The sequence below is a fragment of the Macrosteles quadrilineatus genome, unplaced genomic scaffold (assembly GCF_028750875.1).
Source record: "Macrosteles quadrilineatus isolate MER2022 unplaced genomic scaffold, UCM_ALF_1.0 Scaffold_1__1_contigs__length_201487025, whole genome shotgun sequence".
NCBI classification, from domain to species: Eukaryota; Metazoa; Arthropoda; class Insecta; order Hemiptera; family Cicadellidae; genus Macrosteles; species Macrosteles quadrilineatus.
The window spans coordinates 84,413,422-84,431,163 of NW_026542594.1; the positions used below are offsets into that span (position 1 = coordinate 84,413,422).

General features: G+C 34.3%; 1 protein-coding gene across 4 annotated transcripts in view; it reads left to right on the forward strand.

The window, feature by feature from the left end:
- Positions 1-17,742, forward strand: part of LOC128983700 (WD repeat-containing protein 11-like) — a 221,408-nt gene that overhangs the window by 109,698 nt on the left and 93,968 nt on the right. For all 4 annotated transcript variants that reach the window (XR_008489894.1, XR_008489893.1, XM_054403102.1 and 1 more), the window contains exons 12-15: positions 12,468-12,529; positions 13,365-13,538; positions 13,658-13,766; positions 15,964-16,066. Coding sequence is in view for 2 of the 4 variants with exons in the window: in XM_054403102.1 (XP_054259077.1) it covers positions 12,468-12,529; positions 13,365-13,538; positions 13,658-13,766; positions 15,964-16,066 (448 nt within the window). In the remaining 2 variants the exon portion in view is untranslated. The remainder of the gene's footprint in view (positions 1-12,467; positions 12,530-13,364; positions 13,539-13,657; positions 13,767-15,963; positions 16,067-17,742) is intronic.

Genomic DNA, 17,742 nt, shown 5'->3' on the forward strand with positions numbered 1-17,742 from the left:
AGAGTCAAAAAATATTTCTAAGTCTCCATTAGGAGAACGATAAAGCTGAAATTACTATCATGTTCAAATCGGTGAGCTCAATAGCACATAGTTCTATATTTATTTCTGAACAAAACTTAGATACATTTACTGGCTTATAATTAAGTCCATGCCTGACATATAAAGACACACCTCCATTTTGGTGCATGTTTCTAAAGTAGCCATCAGCATAGGCAAGGTCACCAACAGACCTATAGCAATCAATTTCACTAGCAACGAGCCAGTGCTCACTTAAACCCAAGACATTAGGCATATCTTCATATTCAAACTGAGAAATTAAATTATATTTTGTTCTTATACATTGTACATTCATAATTACTATTTTAAATTCAAAACTTTGAGAAACTGAGTTGAGTGGGTTTTGATTAGGCAAATCTACAAAGGCCTGTGATTGTTGAAAGGTCTTTTGAATAAAAAACGTTTCAATGTGACATGCTTTGGCCACTTGGAACCATCAAGTAGCTTGTCTTTGTCATCAAAGCTCACTCCGAGTTTGAAACAATTGTTAAATCCTTTACTTTCTAGTAGGGATGGACGAGATTGAATTTTTAGTTCGAGACGAGACGAGACGAGATTTTTTATTTCTCATAAAATTTCGAGACGAGATCGAGACGGGATTTCCCTTCTCATACACAACGGGAAATGCATGTTCAAAATTTTTACCTGATTTTGTAACATTGTTAGATGACTGTTTAAATACAAAAATAATGATAATAGGCAAGAATATTTACAATCTTTTATTAAAAAACATCAGCATAACATTTTTTTATTAATCACGCCTAACTTATTAAAAATGCCTACGATTAGGAAACATAGTGATATCAGTTAGGATAGAGTTCAACTTATCCTAAAATAAAATAAATCATAAAATAAAAGCAATATTAATTTTTATAAAATAGTTACTTGTTTTGACTTTTTATAGTAATAAAACATTCCTCACACTGCTTACACTTAAACTTCTCAAATTTAATTAAAGTAATATTATTAAAATAATTAAAGTAATATTTACATTTATAGAATTAATTAAATAAGAACGCATTCGCAAAGGAAACGCAACAACAACACGCTCCTGTATTGCGGGTATTGCATTGACTTTCTGCAGGCGTTTTTAATTTTTTTTTTTTTTTTTTTTTTTTTTTAATTCTCGTCTCGATAAAAATCTTGGCCAAAAAGAAATCTTGTCTCGTGTAACGAGATTGAAAATTTCCCGAAAATTTCCCGAAATTTCGAGACTTGACCATCCCTACTTTCTAGCTTTTCAACAACACAGTTTATATTGGGAAAAGTATTTTTGATAAAGTTACTTACATTATCGGCTGTGGTTCCAGATCTTACCTTTCCTAGATGATACCAAGCCCTTTTTTCACCACTTAATATCACACTACCCTGGGATTCACTTGTACCAATTATAGTCTTCACTTTCCTAGCAGCGAAACTAGGCTTTCTTTCAGTTATCAAAGCCTCCTTATATGATTTTCTTTGTTCTTTATCAGCTACCGTATGTAGAGACTCCTTGGATCCTAGCCTGGTTGTAGTAGGCCTATCTGGCGTCTTCACCTTAGTATTCCTATTTCCACGATTTCGTCTCTGTTTATGGGCTGTATGCCACCTGTTCTCTTCTTTATCTTGACTAAGCGGCACTTCCACACTTTTTGGACTGTCTGGAGTTATTTTCTTACAATCAGCATTTTGTAAAACACCAATGTCGGTTTTAGGATTGCACTGCTGTCCACCATTTTTACGAATAAGTCCTTCTTCTCCCTCATCATTATTTCGATTTTCGCTGTTCTCGATCGCATCATCATTTGCTGTTTTATCGATACTAGACCGAATAAGATCCGATGAATCGTTATTTGTCAATATTGTTCCTTTCTTATGATTGGCTACGGGTTCTTCTTCTTCACCGTGCATGTTATTCTCAATCTTCGAGTCATGATTTAAGTCAACTTCCGGTAGTCTGCTAGTCACATTTTTATTTAACCTCAAATCTGTTATTTCTATGAGATTAAGTCTTTCATTTATGGATTTGTTATCCTCCGTCAATTCCTTCATGGTTTTAATGATATTACTCACCATCTCATTTATATTGAGCAGATCATCCGTACGAATAGTATAGGCTTTCCACTGTTCCAATCTGTGCGAGCACTTTTCACACATCCACATTATTTCCTTTTCAAGAGAGCATATCTTCTTATATTTTGCGTCTTCTAAATTGATACATCTCGTGTGATGCCATTTCCCACAGAATCCATCACAAAAAAGCGCTTTTTCATTTAAATTAATAAACTTTTCACAGCGAGCACAGTTTTCGTCTGCAGTGTCCACCGCCATCGCACCCGGAAGTCATCTAGTTATCTACAACAGTTATAACAGTTGCTATAGCTCATAATAAGTCATTCCATCAGTTTGACTTGGTAAAAACCAAAGTTTAATCGGCGGAAATCAGTAATTTATATCAGTGCAATCTGTATGTGGCTCACATCAACTAAGACAAATTTGATTAAAAACCTGACGACAACTTTAACATGGGGATGGAATGTCTTAAAACCACAATTACAAAATAAATTTACTATTCATTTTTATTTTCAGAGCAATACATGTTTGAATATCAAATTATAAAACTAAAATTTTAACAATAGTAAACAATGAAATTTATTTTCTTGGAACTGAATGGCAAACTGGCTAGTGTTAAATATCCATGTACTATTGAACAAGGATATTTCACAATTAAAGCAAGACAAAAAGCATAATTCCGGATTATGGTGTAATATGACCATTGAACAAGTAAGTGCTCATGAGAGCAACATATTACTGTGGAGAGCTTTTCCGAGATAGAGGAATCAATGATGGGGATCTAGCCCGATGGTTCGCTGGCAGGCCCATCGCAGTGAATGCTACCATGCTACCCATCAAACTAAGGGATATTGTGGGATCACCTCTTCAACATATCAAGTTGACAATATAAACTCCAGGGATACGGTGGGATCAATAAGAAATTCATCAAATGGTTCCAGTGTCACGACCCATTTACTGAAAATAGTTCACTCATGCCAATCAGCTCAGGAGTTATCCCATATGATAGCATCAATGCGAGATATAATGATAGCATCAACGCGAGATATGTATAAAGCGTAATGAAAAGACACAGCTTGCAAGAAAATCGTAAATAGGCAAGCCTATGATGACCATAAACTGTGCAGAATAAAAGGAAGTGGTGACCTTAATTGCGAGCTGTGATGGCAACAGCAAAGTTTAAATGAAAATCTGCCCGCCTCAGTCAGCACATGACATATTCCACATTAAATCCAAGCCTCAATTTGAATCATACTTTGGATTAAAAATAGGTCGCACCCACTAGCGCAGTTTGATGACGAAAGCGTGATGTAGAAGAGACTAAAATCTAACTATTCATGTAGCCTAAAACTACTCATGCTGTTTACTCCAATCAATGTGGATCTCACTGTGTTCTGACGGGTTACAACATTTGGCGAAGTTGCAGAAGCAGGTATTGACCCTATACATGTTGGTAGCAGAAAATATCCAAATCAAGTGAGGGTTGGTCTCTTCTAGAGTACACTTTCAAAATCTAATTTTGGCTTTAATTCTATCAAAAGGGGCTGCTCATCCACTAATCCTTTAGAGCTTATTTAAAAGTGTACTTAATTCAGAGAGATAGGTATAGAAAATAAACGCCAATGGATTAACTCCCATCACTACGGCTAATCCATCGTTTCGACAAAAATTTCTCAACTTCGTCTACCTATTTTGACTATCATGTACATGTAAAAAAAGGTTTACATTATCTTGCTACTTTTGAAATGCAGGGATATAATGCACTACTGTCTGAAAGACTTGCAAGGGGCACGATTATCTCAATTCGATATCTGACGAAAAAGATTGTAGCGTATACCGAATGTCACCATTTGTGGCAAGACAAAAGAGCAAGGAATGAATCCTTATTCTTAAGATTCTAATGATGAGAAGTAGAGAAGTTATATGGTGAAATCTACGAAAACTCCCAATCGGTTTTTTATAGGCTAAACACATAAAGACTATGTAAATCTGTCCCATTATCATCTTTCGTTTATTAAGCTAAAAAATAAAATTTTTGCTACATTTAATAAAATCTTTCTCGTTGTAATATCTTTTTATATATTAGAATCGCTTAACATCATTTTGGAGTGTCCAGAGATGGGTTCGTATAAATGGGAGCTTAGGACGAATCCTAAAATTTTTGTAACCTCAGATACCAATATTAGATTTAAAATTACATAGGGGGTCTTGCTACCCTTCCCTTCAAACATTCTTGGATAAACCTCTGGATATGATAACCATGAAATAAACTATCTAGTAATTCATAATCATAATTCTAAGCCGAATTTTGTGTTTTCCAAACTAACTACAGGTGCATTTTTGTATAGCATGCGTCGTTTAGGAGTTGTAAGCCGAAAACTGGTCAAATAATCAACCTTTTGGCCATGTTGATGAAAATATCCCATCTTTGAAAAGCTACAGCGGCTAAACGGCTCGGTCGATTTTGACGTATTTAACACCAATCGACGCAAAATTAAATGCACAAAAAGACACCTTTGAACAACATTTTCCTTAGGATTCGTTATTTAGGAGTTATAAGTGAAAAACTGAAAAAGTGCAAAATTTTCTTAGTTTTTCGACTCCCAAAACTTAAGCAGACGTCAGAATCCGTCGCAAACTCACAGGAGTCTTATTTGGGACCCCCAAAAGGTATTTAAACACTTTCCAGCTTTAGACGATTTTTTGGGGAGCATATGTCTAATTTGCCTGGGCTACTAGCCAAACACTGTATTGCGTAGTCATAAACCATGTAATGAACAAAACAAAACAGTAGAAAGTTTTGTAAGCTACTGCTCGCGATAGGCTGGTAGGCTACTTACAGTACAGTACTGATTTATCACAACAGAGGAATGTCAATAATAATCATTAACTATAGCATTGGTGTTGCTAGTTGAAACAAATCGTATTGAAAACAATAAATTATTAGATAAGTCATTATAAAAGTGTATAATCATAGCCAACTTAAGGATAATAAAAACACTCGTAAAAGGAATGTTAAAATAACGATGTTGCTATTTGTTCTGTATGTAATTAGAACAAATAATAAATGTATTTGTCAAAGTAAAATTTTAACCAACTTTATTCAACACAAATTAAAAACAAAGTGAACAAGTAAACATTATAACCAGCTGATAATAGTTATAGAATAAATAAGCAATAAGTAAGGGTAGATTAGGATGTAACACCTCCCCTTCTTAGTAAGTTTCATAAGTTAAGTCTATGTCTCACTGTCATAGCGGAAGCTGGTGCCACTGGAACATCTGATATGTTGTTACTGGTCTCTGGATCATCTGGTATGTTGGGATCATTGGTCTCTGGATCAATGTTGTGATAATTTGTTACATGGTCTTCGGTGGGTTCCTCTCTGACTTCTCCAAAATTTGTTGGTATGAATACTTGATTTTGCTCATTCCTTAATGAAAACTCACACAAGTCCCGCCCTGAGCGTCTAATTTGGTCTTGATGTCGTCTGATTGGGCCACTGCTTGTGGTTATTTCATAATTTCTTGGTCCTTCATTTTTGTTGATCTTTCCGAACCCCCATTTGTTGCAGGTTCCATAGAGGCGGTAGGCGACAGGGTCTTGGGTTTTAAAGGACTTTTGCCTGTCACGGTCTTGAGCTTTAAAGGACTTTTGCCTGTCACAGTCTGGGTCAAACTTTCGGTTCATTTTTTGTGACAAATCAGGATACAATAAGTCTAGTCTTGATCGAATTTGACGTCCAATGAAGAGATGTGAAGGAGATTGTCCTGTAGTACTATGTGGGGCTCTTCGATAGGCCATTAAATATCTCTGTAATTTTATTTCGATAGAGCCTTCCTCAAAGTGCATTGCTCTGATGGTATCTTTCAAGTCTTGCACATAGGGTTCTACTTGACCATTAGTAGCAGGATGGTAAGGTGCTGATCTCTTGAGTCTAATACCGTTTGGTTTAAGAAATTTTTCAAACTCTAATGAAACAAATTGCCTTCCGTTGTCAGACACTATTATGTCAGGGATTCCAAAGGAGCCGAAGAATTTACGCAAAGCCTCAATGGTTTTATGTGAATTTATAGTTGTAAGTGTTACAATTTCTGGCCATTTACTGTAGGCATCCACAATTAGGAGAAAATAATGGCCATAAAATGGTCCAGCAAAATCAACATGAATTCTTTGCATAGGCCTTGAAGGATATTCCCAATGGTGAACTGGTGCTTTGGGTGATTCATGCTGTACTCGTTGACATCCCAAACAATTTAAGGTCATATTCTCAATATCTGTATCAATTTTAGGCCACCAAACATACGAACGAGCTAGTCCCTTCATGCGCACTATACCCACATGAGCCTCATGAAGTTCTTTCAAAATTCTTGCACGAAGTTGTTTGGGAATCACCACACGATTCCCTTTTAACAAACATCCAAGTTGAATCGACCATTCTTGTTCGTTAGAAGACATTGAGTGATGGATTGGCTTTCCTCTGATTAGTGATTGATAAAAATCTCTAAGATCTGGATCAGATTGTGTATTTTTTGCTATTTCTTCAGCTGTGACAGGTAAAGTATAGATTTGTTCTATTTCATGAACATCGGCTGAGTCAATAACAGCAGCTTCTTCAACATTTTTAGGTAGTCTTGAAAGTGCACCAGCATTAACATTGTCTTTGGTTGATTTATACTTTATGTCAAATGAAAATTCCTGAAGGAATATAGCATAATGTTGTAGTCTTGTTGCGGCCATAAGTGGTATTCCATTTTTCGGTCCAAATATTGATACCAGGGGTTTGTGGTCTGTAACTAGGGTGAAATGACGTCCATAAAGGTATTGGTAAAAGTGTTTAACTCCAAAATAAATTGCCAGGGCTTCTTTTTGTATGACACTGTACTGTTTTTGTGTTTGTGATAGTGTTTTGGAAGCAAATGCAACAGGTCTTTCGTTTCCATCCGGAAACACATGAGAAAGAATTGCCGAAATTCCAGATTGACTAGCATCTGTTGCTAGAATGAGTGGTAAGTGTGGGTCAAAATGGCATAGTATATTCTCTGACATCATTTCCTCCTTCACCAATTTAAAATCTCGTTCACATTCTTCAGTCCAATTAAAAGGTACATTAGCTCTTGTGAGATTAATAATGGCTTGCATCTTTTCACTTAAGTTTGGAATAAACTTTCGATAGTAACTTATTAACCCAAGGATTTGTCTAACTTCTTTCACATTACTTGGTCTCTTCAGGTTTCTTATTGCTTCAGTAATATGTTTACTTTTACTTATTCCCTTTGACGAGACATGGTAACCAAGAAAGTCAATCTCTGGTACAAGGAATTGAGATTTAGAAACATTAATGTGTAAATCGTTGTCTTTGAACCGATTTAATACAGCACGGAGTCTTTTCAAATGTTCTTCCTCACTGTGGGCTGTTATTTTGACATCGTCAAAGAAAACATCAACACCATCAATACCTTGTAGAATATTTTCCATTGCTGATTGCCAAATAGCAGGTGCACTTGCTATTCCGAATGGTAGACGATTTACTTGATATAGACCTTTGTGTGTATTGATTGTGAGCAATTCTCTGTATTCTTCTTCCACTGGCATGTGTAGGTAAGCTTCGGATATATCAATCTTTGTAAATTTAGTCGAATTACCCATTCTGGCCAAAATATCATCAATGCGGGGCATGCTGTGTTCTGGTATTACCAAATGGGGATTGAGGGTTACTTTGTAGTCTCCACACAGTCTGATATTTCCATTTGCCTTCATAATCGGTACAACTGGAGTAGCCCAAGAACTGATTCACCTTTGTAATTATACCTTCTTTTTCTAGTCTGTCGATTTCTGCACTAACTTTTGGTAACAAAGCATAAGTTAGTGGTCTAGCTTTTTTAAAAACTGGTGTAGTGTCAGGCTTTAAGTTAAGAAGTGCTTCTCCCCCTTTGAAACTTCCAACTCTTGGTTCAAATATGGATTTAAATTCCATTAAAATATCGTGTACTTTGGGATTTGAGTGTTTAACTCTATTCAAGTCAGCTCCGTGAACGTTATTTATGTCTGACCAATTTATTTTAATCGATCTCAGTCATTCCCTACCAAATATCGTATCTCTATTACCATCGACTATATACAATGGAAGATATTTGGTTGGGTTACCGTAACCAACCTGAACAATGGTTTTACCCAATGGAACAAATTCATTTTTGTTGAAATCTCTTAAGATTATGTCTGGATTCATTAAAGGTCTGTGTTTTGGAAAAAAAACTTGGAAAAGTTACTTTTTGACATCAAAGATACCCCTGCTCCTGTATCTAGTTCAAACGGAATAGTTTTCCCATTTTTTTTTATGTTTAACATAATTTTCCTAAATTTATCTTCTGAGGTATTCATAGAACAAATGTCAATAACATTAGTTTCCTTATAGAGGGATCTAACAGAATTGTTCATATTTTGTTGTAGAAATATTTCACTTTGATCTTCGAACGAGTCTGTTATTTGTTTTACATTTCTTGAAGTAGTGTTAAATGTAGTCTTATTTTGTCTTTGCAATTTTATAGGTGCATTAGGATTCCTAAAACAAATCTTTGCTAGATGCCCTATTTTTTTACAGAAGTTACATGTTGTATTTTTGTGTTTGCATTCAGATATGTATTCATGTAACTCTCCACAACGGTAACATTGTTTAAGATTTGTACTGTTTTTAGGTTTTTGAAAACTTTTCTGTTGTACAACATTTAAGTTAACCGGCAATTCATTGTTTTCATGATTGAATTTTGATTGGATTGTTATTGAATCGTTTTGAGCCTTTTCAATTACTTGAACCATGTCTACAGCTTTTTCAAAACTCAAATCACTGTCACTTAGAGTAATTAACCTTGTCTGTATTTTTTCATCCCTTAGCCCGAGTATAAATTGGTTTCTCAGGGCTTTTGACAGAAATGTGCCGAAATTACAATGTCTAGACAACTTTCTAAGATCCAATGAAAATTCAGAAACATTTTCTCCTTCATATTGGTGTCTACAATGAAATTCGAATGTCTCTGATACTTCATTTGGTTTCGGTGTAAAATGTGAATTAAGAGTTTGAACTAATTCAGCATAGGATTTAGTTATAGGTGATACAGGATGCGATATATCCCTAAGTTTACTGTAAGTGTCTGATCCAATACAGTGAAGTAACGTAATTTTCTTTTTATCTTCCGAAATGTTGTTATAAATGAATGATATCTCTAGTCTTTCCATATACATTTTCCAAGTTTCATATCTTTCATTAAAGGGTCCAATCAATGCTGAGTTAATCATTTGAATGTTTTGAGAGGTATTTGAATTACTTGTACTCACCTCCATCGTCGCCAAATTGTTCTGTACGTAATTAGAACAAATAATAAATGTATTTGTCAAAGTACAATTTTAACCAACTTTATTCAACATAAATTAAAAACAAAGTGAACAAGTAAACATTATAACCAGCTGATAATAGTTATAGAATAAATAAGCAATAAGTAAAGGTAGATTAGGATGTAACACTATTCTTTCTCTTTGGTTTTGTTTTTATATACTTTCTTAGGTTTCTCTTTATCCAAAAATTGTACAATTCACCATAGCTCTCCCATATCGCCCAATCACAGCTTACTAAACATTACGTCGTCATCAGTCCTCAGTGAATGAAATCAGTTATCAGTTGCAAGTTGCAACATAGCGCGCGCAGCGACAGCAGACAAAGATGTAAAACGGAGCAGACGAATGTTAGCGCAAGCGATGACGTGACCTTTCCATTTCATTTGATAAAGAAACAGATTTTCCCAAAACAATAATTGGGTGGGGGAATTGTTATATCGAGGGAAAGACGTAGACAATTCGTTATGCAGAGGTTAAATTCGCAATGTAGAGGTTCTGACAATGATAAATTCGTTATATTGAGGTGTCTTATTTTAGCCGAAATCACGAAAAATTCGTTAAATCAAGGTCGTTGTTATGGTTTGTTCGTTATGTAGAGGTAAATGTATACATTGTGTCTTACGGAGAGTTCTAGGGGATTAAAAAACATTCGTTATATCAAGGAATTTGTTATATTGAGGTTCGTTATATCAAGGTTAGACTGTACCTCGGTTCTCGGTACAAAATCGGTACGGTACGCGGCTACCCGTATTTTTGCGGTTTTCTGCTCACAACTGTATCCAAACCATTATTTTTAACTTTAATACATTGACATTACTATGAAAATGGATAGTATCCTACATTCATGGTTTTCTAACAACAATTACTGTACCACACATTATTAAAACAAAACCTTTTACTACTACGAGGATTGTGTCAAGAAAAATCACAGTTAAGATAAAGGCTTTACCTATTTTACTCTGAGATACTTTGAATAGCCATGATAAAAGTGGTTTTAAAAATAGGATAAGAGTTTTTAGGAATAAACATGTTTGAAACATTTATTGACAAGATGATTTCACACAACTGGTAAATTATTTCCAACCAACACAATGTCTAGTTGTTTTTTAAATTTTTAAAAACATATAAAAGCATTCAGTACAAACAAAGACAGTGTAGTTGCCAGCTGTTCACAGCAGACGACAATGAAAAACTGGAGGTTATGATGAAGTAATAGCAAAGAGCATCTTTTTTTATCAGCTTCAAAACTAGTTATAAGATGAAGTTAAATCTTGCAAAGTTTTTTTTTACTAAAATTTGGATTATCACAGAGTAAGATTATTGTCTTTTCATTTACAAAGTTAACATGTACAATATCAATCATATCAATCATTAGGTTATCTCAGGCTCAATCAAATTTTCTTAGTATATTTTAAAGCTTTTCCAAAGAATCAAAAGACCCAGGCCTAGACCTAATTATTTAGGAAGGCCTATATACTGTATAAATTGATTAGGTTACAATGAGGGTAGCAAAATCACTATCTAGTTCATAAGATTTAGATTGCATAAAGTACCTTCAACACAATAAAAAATACAGGCAACTAAAAAACATTTAAGCCTTAAGCAGCCACATCTAACAATGTAAGACGAAATACAGAACATGCAATGACATAATTTGAGACCGAGTAGGCTTGCATAGTAAACAAATTATGGAAACAACAACAACTATGCTTGTGGTTTCGTCAATAGAAAGATAAAATATCTATAACAAATATTTTAACTTATAAAATAAGACTGTAGATTAGTTACAAGTTTAATATGTACCCATAAACAGTTTTATGGCAGTAGGCAATGGCCAGCGGCAAATTGAATATTAACGAAAATACTGACTGAGTTAGAGATAACATTTAACAGTCATCATAAAACTATTATTTTTATGATAAAATATAATTGGGGAAAGTCGTAAAGAAATAAAAGTGATAAAACTCAACAGTTCTTGGAAGTACTTGAATACAAAAATTATTGTCGTGGTGATAAAATGTTATTGTCATGATAAAATGTTAATGGATTTGGGACTTCTAATGGGGTTTTTATTGCATCATCGCCCTAGTAATAAATTATGAAGATCGTAAACAAACATCATAAGACTTTTATGTGCTCGGAACCAACTGTCGTTGACTACGATAGTAAACTGAAAGTAATTTATTATTATAATAAGCTGTACCGAACCGAATTTGTACCGTGTAAAATGCTGTACCGAACCGATGACGGTAATTAAGCTTGTACCGTACCGGCTTGACTTTTTCGGTGCACCGCAAACCCCTAGTCGATTCTCATACTCCAATACTTGGAAACTAAATATCCCTATAGAATATTTCATCCAAGTTTGTTTCTACCAAAAGATTAATTTGCATTAAATCCTGCTATTGAAAATACAGAGAGAAAGGTTCGTTCTTGAATGTATCTTGTAAGATATATTTTATCATGGCTATCTGCCAGAGGAAAATGTTCTCGAAGGAAATTTCTAATAGATCTTGCATATGCGATTTCGGTACATCGCAGTCAAAGATGCACTGTAGATCAAGCTGTGGTGGACCTAGAAAAGTCAGAATTTTTTTACTTACGTAGCATTGTCAAGAGTCTAGAACCATCGAGGGCTTGCTGATTGAGCCATTTTATATATAGAGAGTCGAAAGCATAAATAAGAGCAGCAAATGGCAAGTAAGGAATTGATCAATAAAATTTACTCATGTTTTTAGGTTGTAATCAATAATATTTTTAATATGAAATTGTATTTGTAAAGAAGGTTTTTTGTTTATATCGATGCTCACTGCGCTCAATTGGCAGAAATGAGGCCCGCACACCTAGTTATGTTTCGTATGTTTTTGCTCGTAAAATCTTGAGTAACATGGTTTTATACATAGCCCTGTTCCTTGTATAATTGAAATTTCAATAGATTGGCATTAAGGTAGTTGTAATCCTTTCAGATATACAACATGGCTACAGGTGTGATAGAAAAAGAGTTTGCACTGCACAACCACCCTATCAAGTATGTTAATTGTTCATTCTTTATTAAAGTAATTTATAGCGTATGTACAGAAGATAAAACTATCATCCAAAAAATTGTTAATATTTAGCCAAGTTACAAAGGTTTATAATCATGTTAAATTAAAAGATAGTTGAGTGGTTTTTTCAGTTATTTTTGAAATATTTTCTATTGCTATCAATCTATTTATAACAAACCGTATTTGTCAAGAGTATTAATCAATAAAATTAAAATTATAATCTTAAGAGTATCACACATCTTATAACGATTTTTCTTCTCTTTCATGTTATTCATTTTTGAAAAAATCTGATACTTGTTAAAACTCAATTTTTTTATTCTACCACAAAAGTGTTTTTCCAACACAGACTACCATTTTGGATGGTGAAGAGATAGAAAACTGTGGTCTTCACCATTCTTTAAGTTGTCGTAAAGACTTCAAAATAAGATGTCACTTGTAGGGGGTTTATATTTAAAAATTTTGAGTGGTCCCCAATATCCCCCAATATTTTGGGAGACACTCAATATTATGAAAATCATAAAATTAAACTTCTTGCTAAGATTGCACGACAACCAAAAGGATATCTCTGTATATTTACTTAGAGTTAAATATTAGATATGGGGGGGGGGTCTTGAATTTCTATTCACAATGCAGAATAATAACAATACTATAAATAACTATAACCTTATAATATAAAACGAAATTAACACAATCTGGTAAGAATATTTAAATACAAAATAAGTTATAAAGTTTCCAAAGTGAAAAATAATATTAATACACATTTATAATCGTTACAACAAGTATTGGTAGCAGCTGCTCTCACCACCTGTTGTGTTTCAGAGGTATAGAATGGACTGGCTTGACTAGCTTTTTGTCTTACGCACACTCGTCACTGGGGGGCAAGGTGGTGAATGAGTTGCTGTTGACAGATGTTAACTCTGGACAGACCACAACCCTGAGGCACAACAGACCTCCAGAGAACCCCATAGACATCCTGCGAGTGTCTCCTCTCAGGTATACACACACTTCTCCTCTGCCATGTTGTTCTCCTAATGTTAGCAATGTTTCAATGTTCAAGCAGCAGGTAAATTAGTTAGTATTTGTCTTGCAATTGTATTCAATCTTGATTTCAGGCAATACTTTGTTGTGGTATACAAGGACGGGCCATTTGAGTTGTGGGATCTAAGAAACTTGTCCCTGTTACGGACTATGCCAAAGAAATTCCCATTTGTAACAGCACTGGTAAGTTTTAGTGACTGATCAAACGTTTTTAAGCTACACTTTGTAGTGCTTGTATATTTTTGCTGAGTAACAAAAGAAAAGAATATAGTCTGGCTTTTTCATAACCCCTCAGTAGGTATCAAGATGTCAATAGGTACAACATGGCCCAGTATAGTTAAAACATGTTGCCCTCAATCCCCACAGAGGCATTGTTTAGTATTTATCAGTGAGTTAGGAGCAAACTACAAAGGGAAGTGCTTATAAAAGATGAGCTTAAACTGATACTAACATTGAAAATTCTATAATTAGATGGCGACATGGCTAGAGTACCTGAAGCTAAGTATGAGTTAAGGATTTGCGAAATGCCTTTTGTGTCTTTTTTTACTATAACTAGATGAATCTATTACCATTACCAAGACCACAAATTTAGAAGGACTATGTACAGTTTAAAATTAAAACCTTTAAACAACTTCAGAATTTACATAGAATAAACAGTTACCTGACTGGTGGGCCAGAACTAAATAGGGGTCTGCGGGTCCCTGATTTATTCGGGTCGGGTCAGAGATAAGATCGGGTCGGGCCAAAAAAATAATAATTAATTTTATAAGAAACACTCTTATATATATTATTACAGAGGAATTAAAACGTTAAAATTAGAATTAAATATTAAGTTTTCTCACGACGTTTAAGAACAAAGACACAACAGAGCAATTGCCATACTGCCACTAGCCAGAGCCAGTCGTCTACAGACAAAAGCCGTGACGCAACAGTATAAAAAAACAAAGTCAAAAGAAAGACTATTTATCCAGAGGTACCTGTTTAATTATTTATTGTTTATTCCATACCTAGTTTAAAGTATATTTTAGTATTTTACATAATAAATTATAAACAAAAGAAATATCTGATATATTAAAGAAATATCTGGCTGTGAGAGTGATTTATGTTTTTTTGTTTACATTCTACTACCCTTCCTTCCGAGAAAAAGACCCTACAGTTTCAAAAACATTGACTTGCAGTATAAAAAACATTGAGTTGTGTTGCTAATTAGGGCACTATGTCTCTGCTGTCTGCTTATGTTGCCAAATTAGCATTTAACTTTCTTTTCTCTTGATTTAATCTAATTTTCTATATATTAAGAGTTCCTTTTCGGGTACCTAATTAATTGTGATATTGTTTGACTTGAGTTTATGGATTTTTATTTCTTTTCATTTATTAGCTATCAAAATCAGTTGTTTTAAGATTTTTATCTCTTGCAATACCGTAGGTCTATAATACTGTGTATGACATGATATGCAATTTTTACAGTCTTTACAATAACTATACCATAAACAATGTATGTGTGTTATTTACTGTTTTAGAGTTGTATAGTAAATTAGTTTACACAATATCTTTTCTTCGATGAGTTCTCCACTTGTCATGTTGCTTAGCCTATTACTATTTTAGGCCCTATAAAAAAATAACTCCTATGTAAAGCTGTAGGCATACTAATGCCAATTAATAGATAATTCTTTATTTATGATGATGTAACTAATAATGCTATTGTAAGTGTGAGGTTTTTATACTTAGGAGGTTAGGAGGCAGGGAATGAATGATTCATATTGCATGGTGGAAACATAGAATTTTTATTTTCTTCTTGCTTGCAGTCTTGAAGCCAGTCCACAGGCCCTAAACTTGTGATAAGGTTAATTGATTTGTTTATGATCCTTTTATATTAAGTTCCATTAAAAACTTGTTGTAATATAGCTATATAGATATTTCAACAGTTATGAAAATGGGAAAAAATGGCTTGATAAAAAAAAAAATTTTCTTCTTTCTTGCAGTTGAGGCAACTCCTAAGCTGTAAATAAGTTATGAACATGAAATAATACACATAAATACAATCTGTTTTCATATTTTATTTTCAAATAATATTATAAACACAGATAAGAGTTAAAAGAAAAAAAATCCGGTGATTAATAATTTTTGGCCCGACCCGATTTTGGCCCGAAACCCGAGGACCAAAATTATCGGCCCGACCCGACCCGACCCGAACCAAAAAAGTCTGACCCGCAGACCCCTAGAACTAAATGAACTCTTATAGCTGATAAACGCTCCAAAGTAAAACAACATATGTTAACACCTGTTTAGGCTGCAAGTTCAAACACCACTGATGGCTCTAGAGTTAGTCTCTTAGAGTAATAAATGGCTGTATATAACGTTTTGTTGTGTTGTGGTACAGGAATGGTCACCTGTACACAGTGTCAAGTCACTACAGGCCAAGGCTGTTCCAAGGAAGCCCAGTGAGGAGACATCCTCCCTAGCAAGTCCCCTCTCTGAGTCTGGTGAGTCCAATAGTTTAAAAATAACTTAAAACCTATTTATTGTCAACTTAGTCTGGGCGTCGACTCATTGTAATTAACGATGACCTGGAAATTTGGGTGGACAAAGGTTTTTTGACTGATTCTGACTCAGTTTTTTGCGCTGATTACGAATATGCCGGGTGCCACCTTGGCACCCTTGGGCAAACGCCGCCATATTGGAAAAATGGCGGCCAAAACTGGTTTTTCGTTAAATATTCGAAAACGGTTAGTTTTAGAGATATTTATGTGGAGACATAAAATGTAGAGCGTAAAAAACTACACAGAAATGATATCAACACTTTTTTTGGTAAACCTCACGGTTTTAGCACAATTTTGTGAAATTGAAGTTATTATTAACATAAAGTTGTAATATAGTGCCAATACCTATGACATATTACATTCATTCTTCAAAAAACATAATTATATTATGCATTACACATTTGTACAAGAAACCTTTGATTAAAATAATTGTTAGTTTCATCTAACATCCCTCAGTTACCCACCCCGTGGCCATTATGCTTTCTGTATGCGAGTCTTTGGCGGGCTCGGTGGCGCGCTCAGCCTTCAATAAAGTTTCAAATACAGTTGCGAGAGTTGCTTGTAAGTAGTGTACAAGTGATATGTAGTTGGATACTTTGGTTGGAAATTACTAAGGTAAATTATCTTAAAATTAGATTTTTATGTTATTGCATTATGTCATCGATTTAACCTGCTTATAAATACCTGCCAACTACATATGCTATTCTAGCTATAGGACTAGATAAATACGATGATACTACTACATAATTTTTACTCTGTTGGGTATTTAATTGACAAGCTGTAATACTAGTTAGTACAAGGTTCTATTATAATATATTATGTATCAATATCGGCCTATACATTAAATTGGCAAATAAAAATTTATCGAATATTAGAACGAATGATTTTCTATTTAAAAGTTTACATAAAAAATATATATATATATATACATGGTGTGGCAAAACTTTACCTTGCTCTTCCCCCCAAATACCACCACCCTGACGAAAAAAACCCAGATCCGGCACAGTATATGTTTGTGGAACGTCTTTATAAAGTTAATGAAGATTCCAATTGATGTGTTTTGTTCTAGATTGGAACAATGAATTGAATACGATAATGACGGAAAATAGAAGTGTATTAGGGGATTAAAACTTACCTCAAAGGGAAAGGAATATTCTTGCTTTTTAACTGCGGAAAAAATGGACAGTTAATAAGTGGAGGCCCTGTAAGAGTCGGATCAGTTAAATCAGCAAGTATTGAACTACAAGATGAGTTGTTCATATACCTGGATGAAAATTTACTCGATTATTTTCATAAATCTTGTGTGTCCTCTTCCTCATAGATATCAAAAACCCACATTCAGCGTGCATTTAGAACATTAGCCCGTCTGTAGTTCCTCCACCACCCAAGCGTTTGAAAAGATCAGATATACAGAGCTTTGATTTTAAACTAAATTGCCTGTACTGTGGAAATATCCTGGAAATACTAACATAGTTGCGTTTAGAAATCAAATGCCATTTGCGATGAAACTGGCATTATCTTATGAAGATGAAGAATGTAGTTTTGGAAAAGTAAAAAAGAAAATTGAATCAGAAACTACATCACGCACAGTTAACAGAGACAACTATGAAACCAAACTG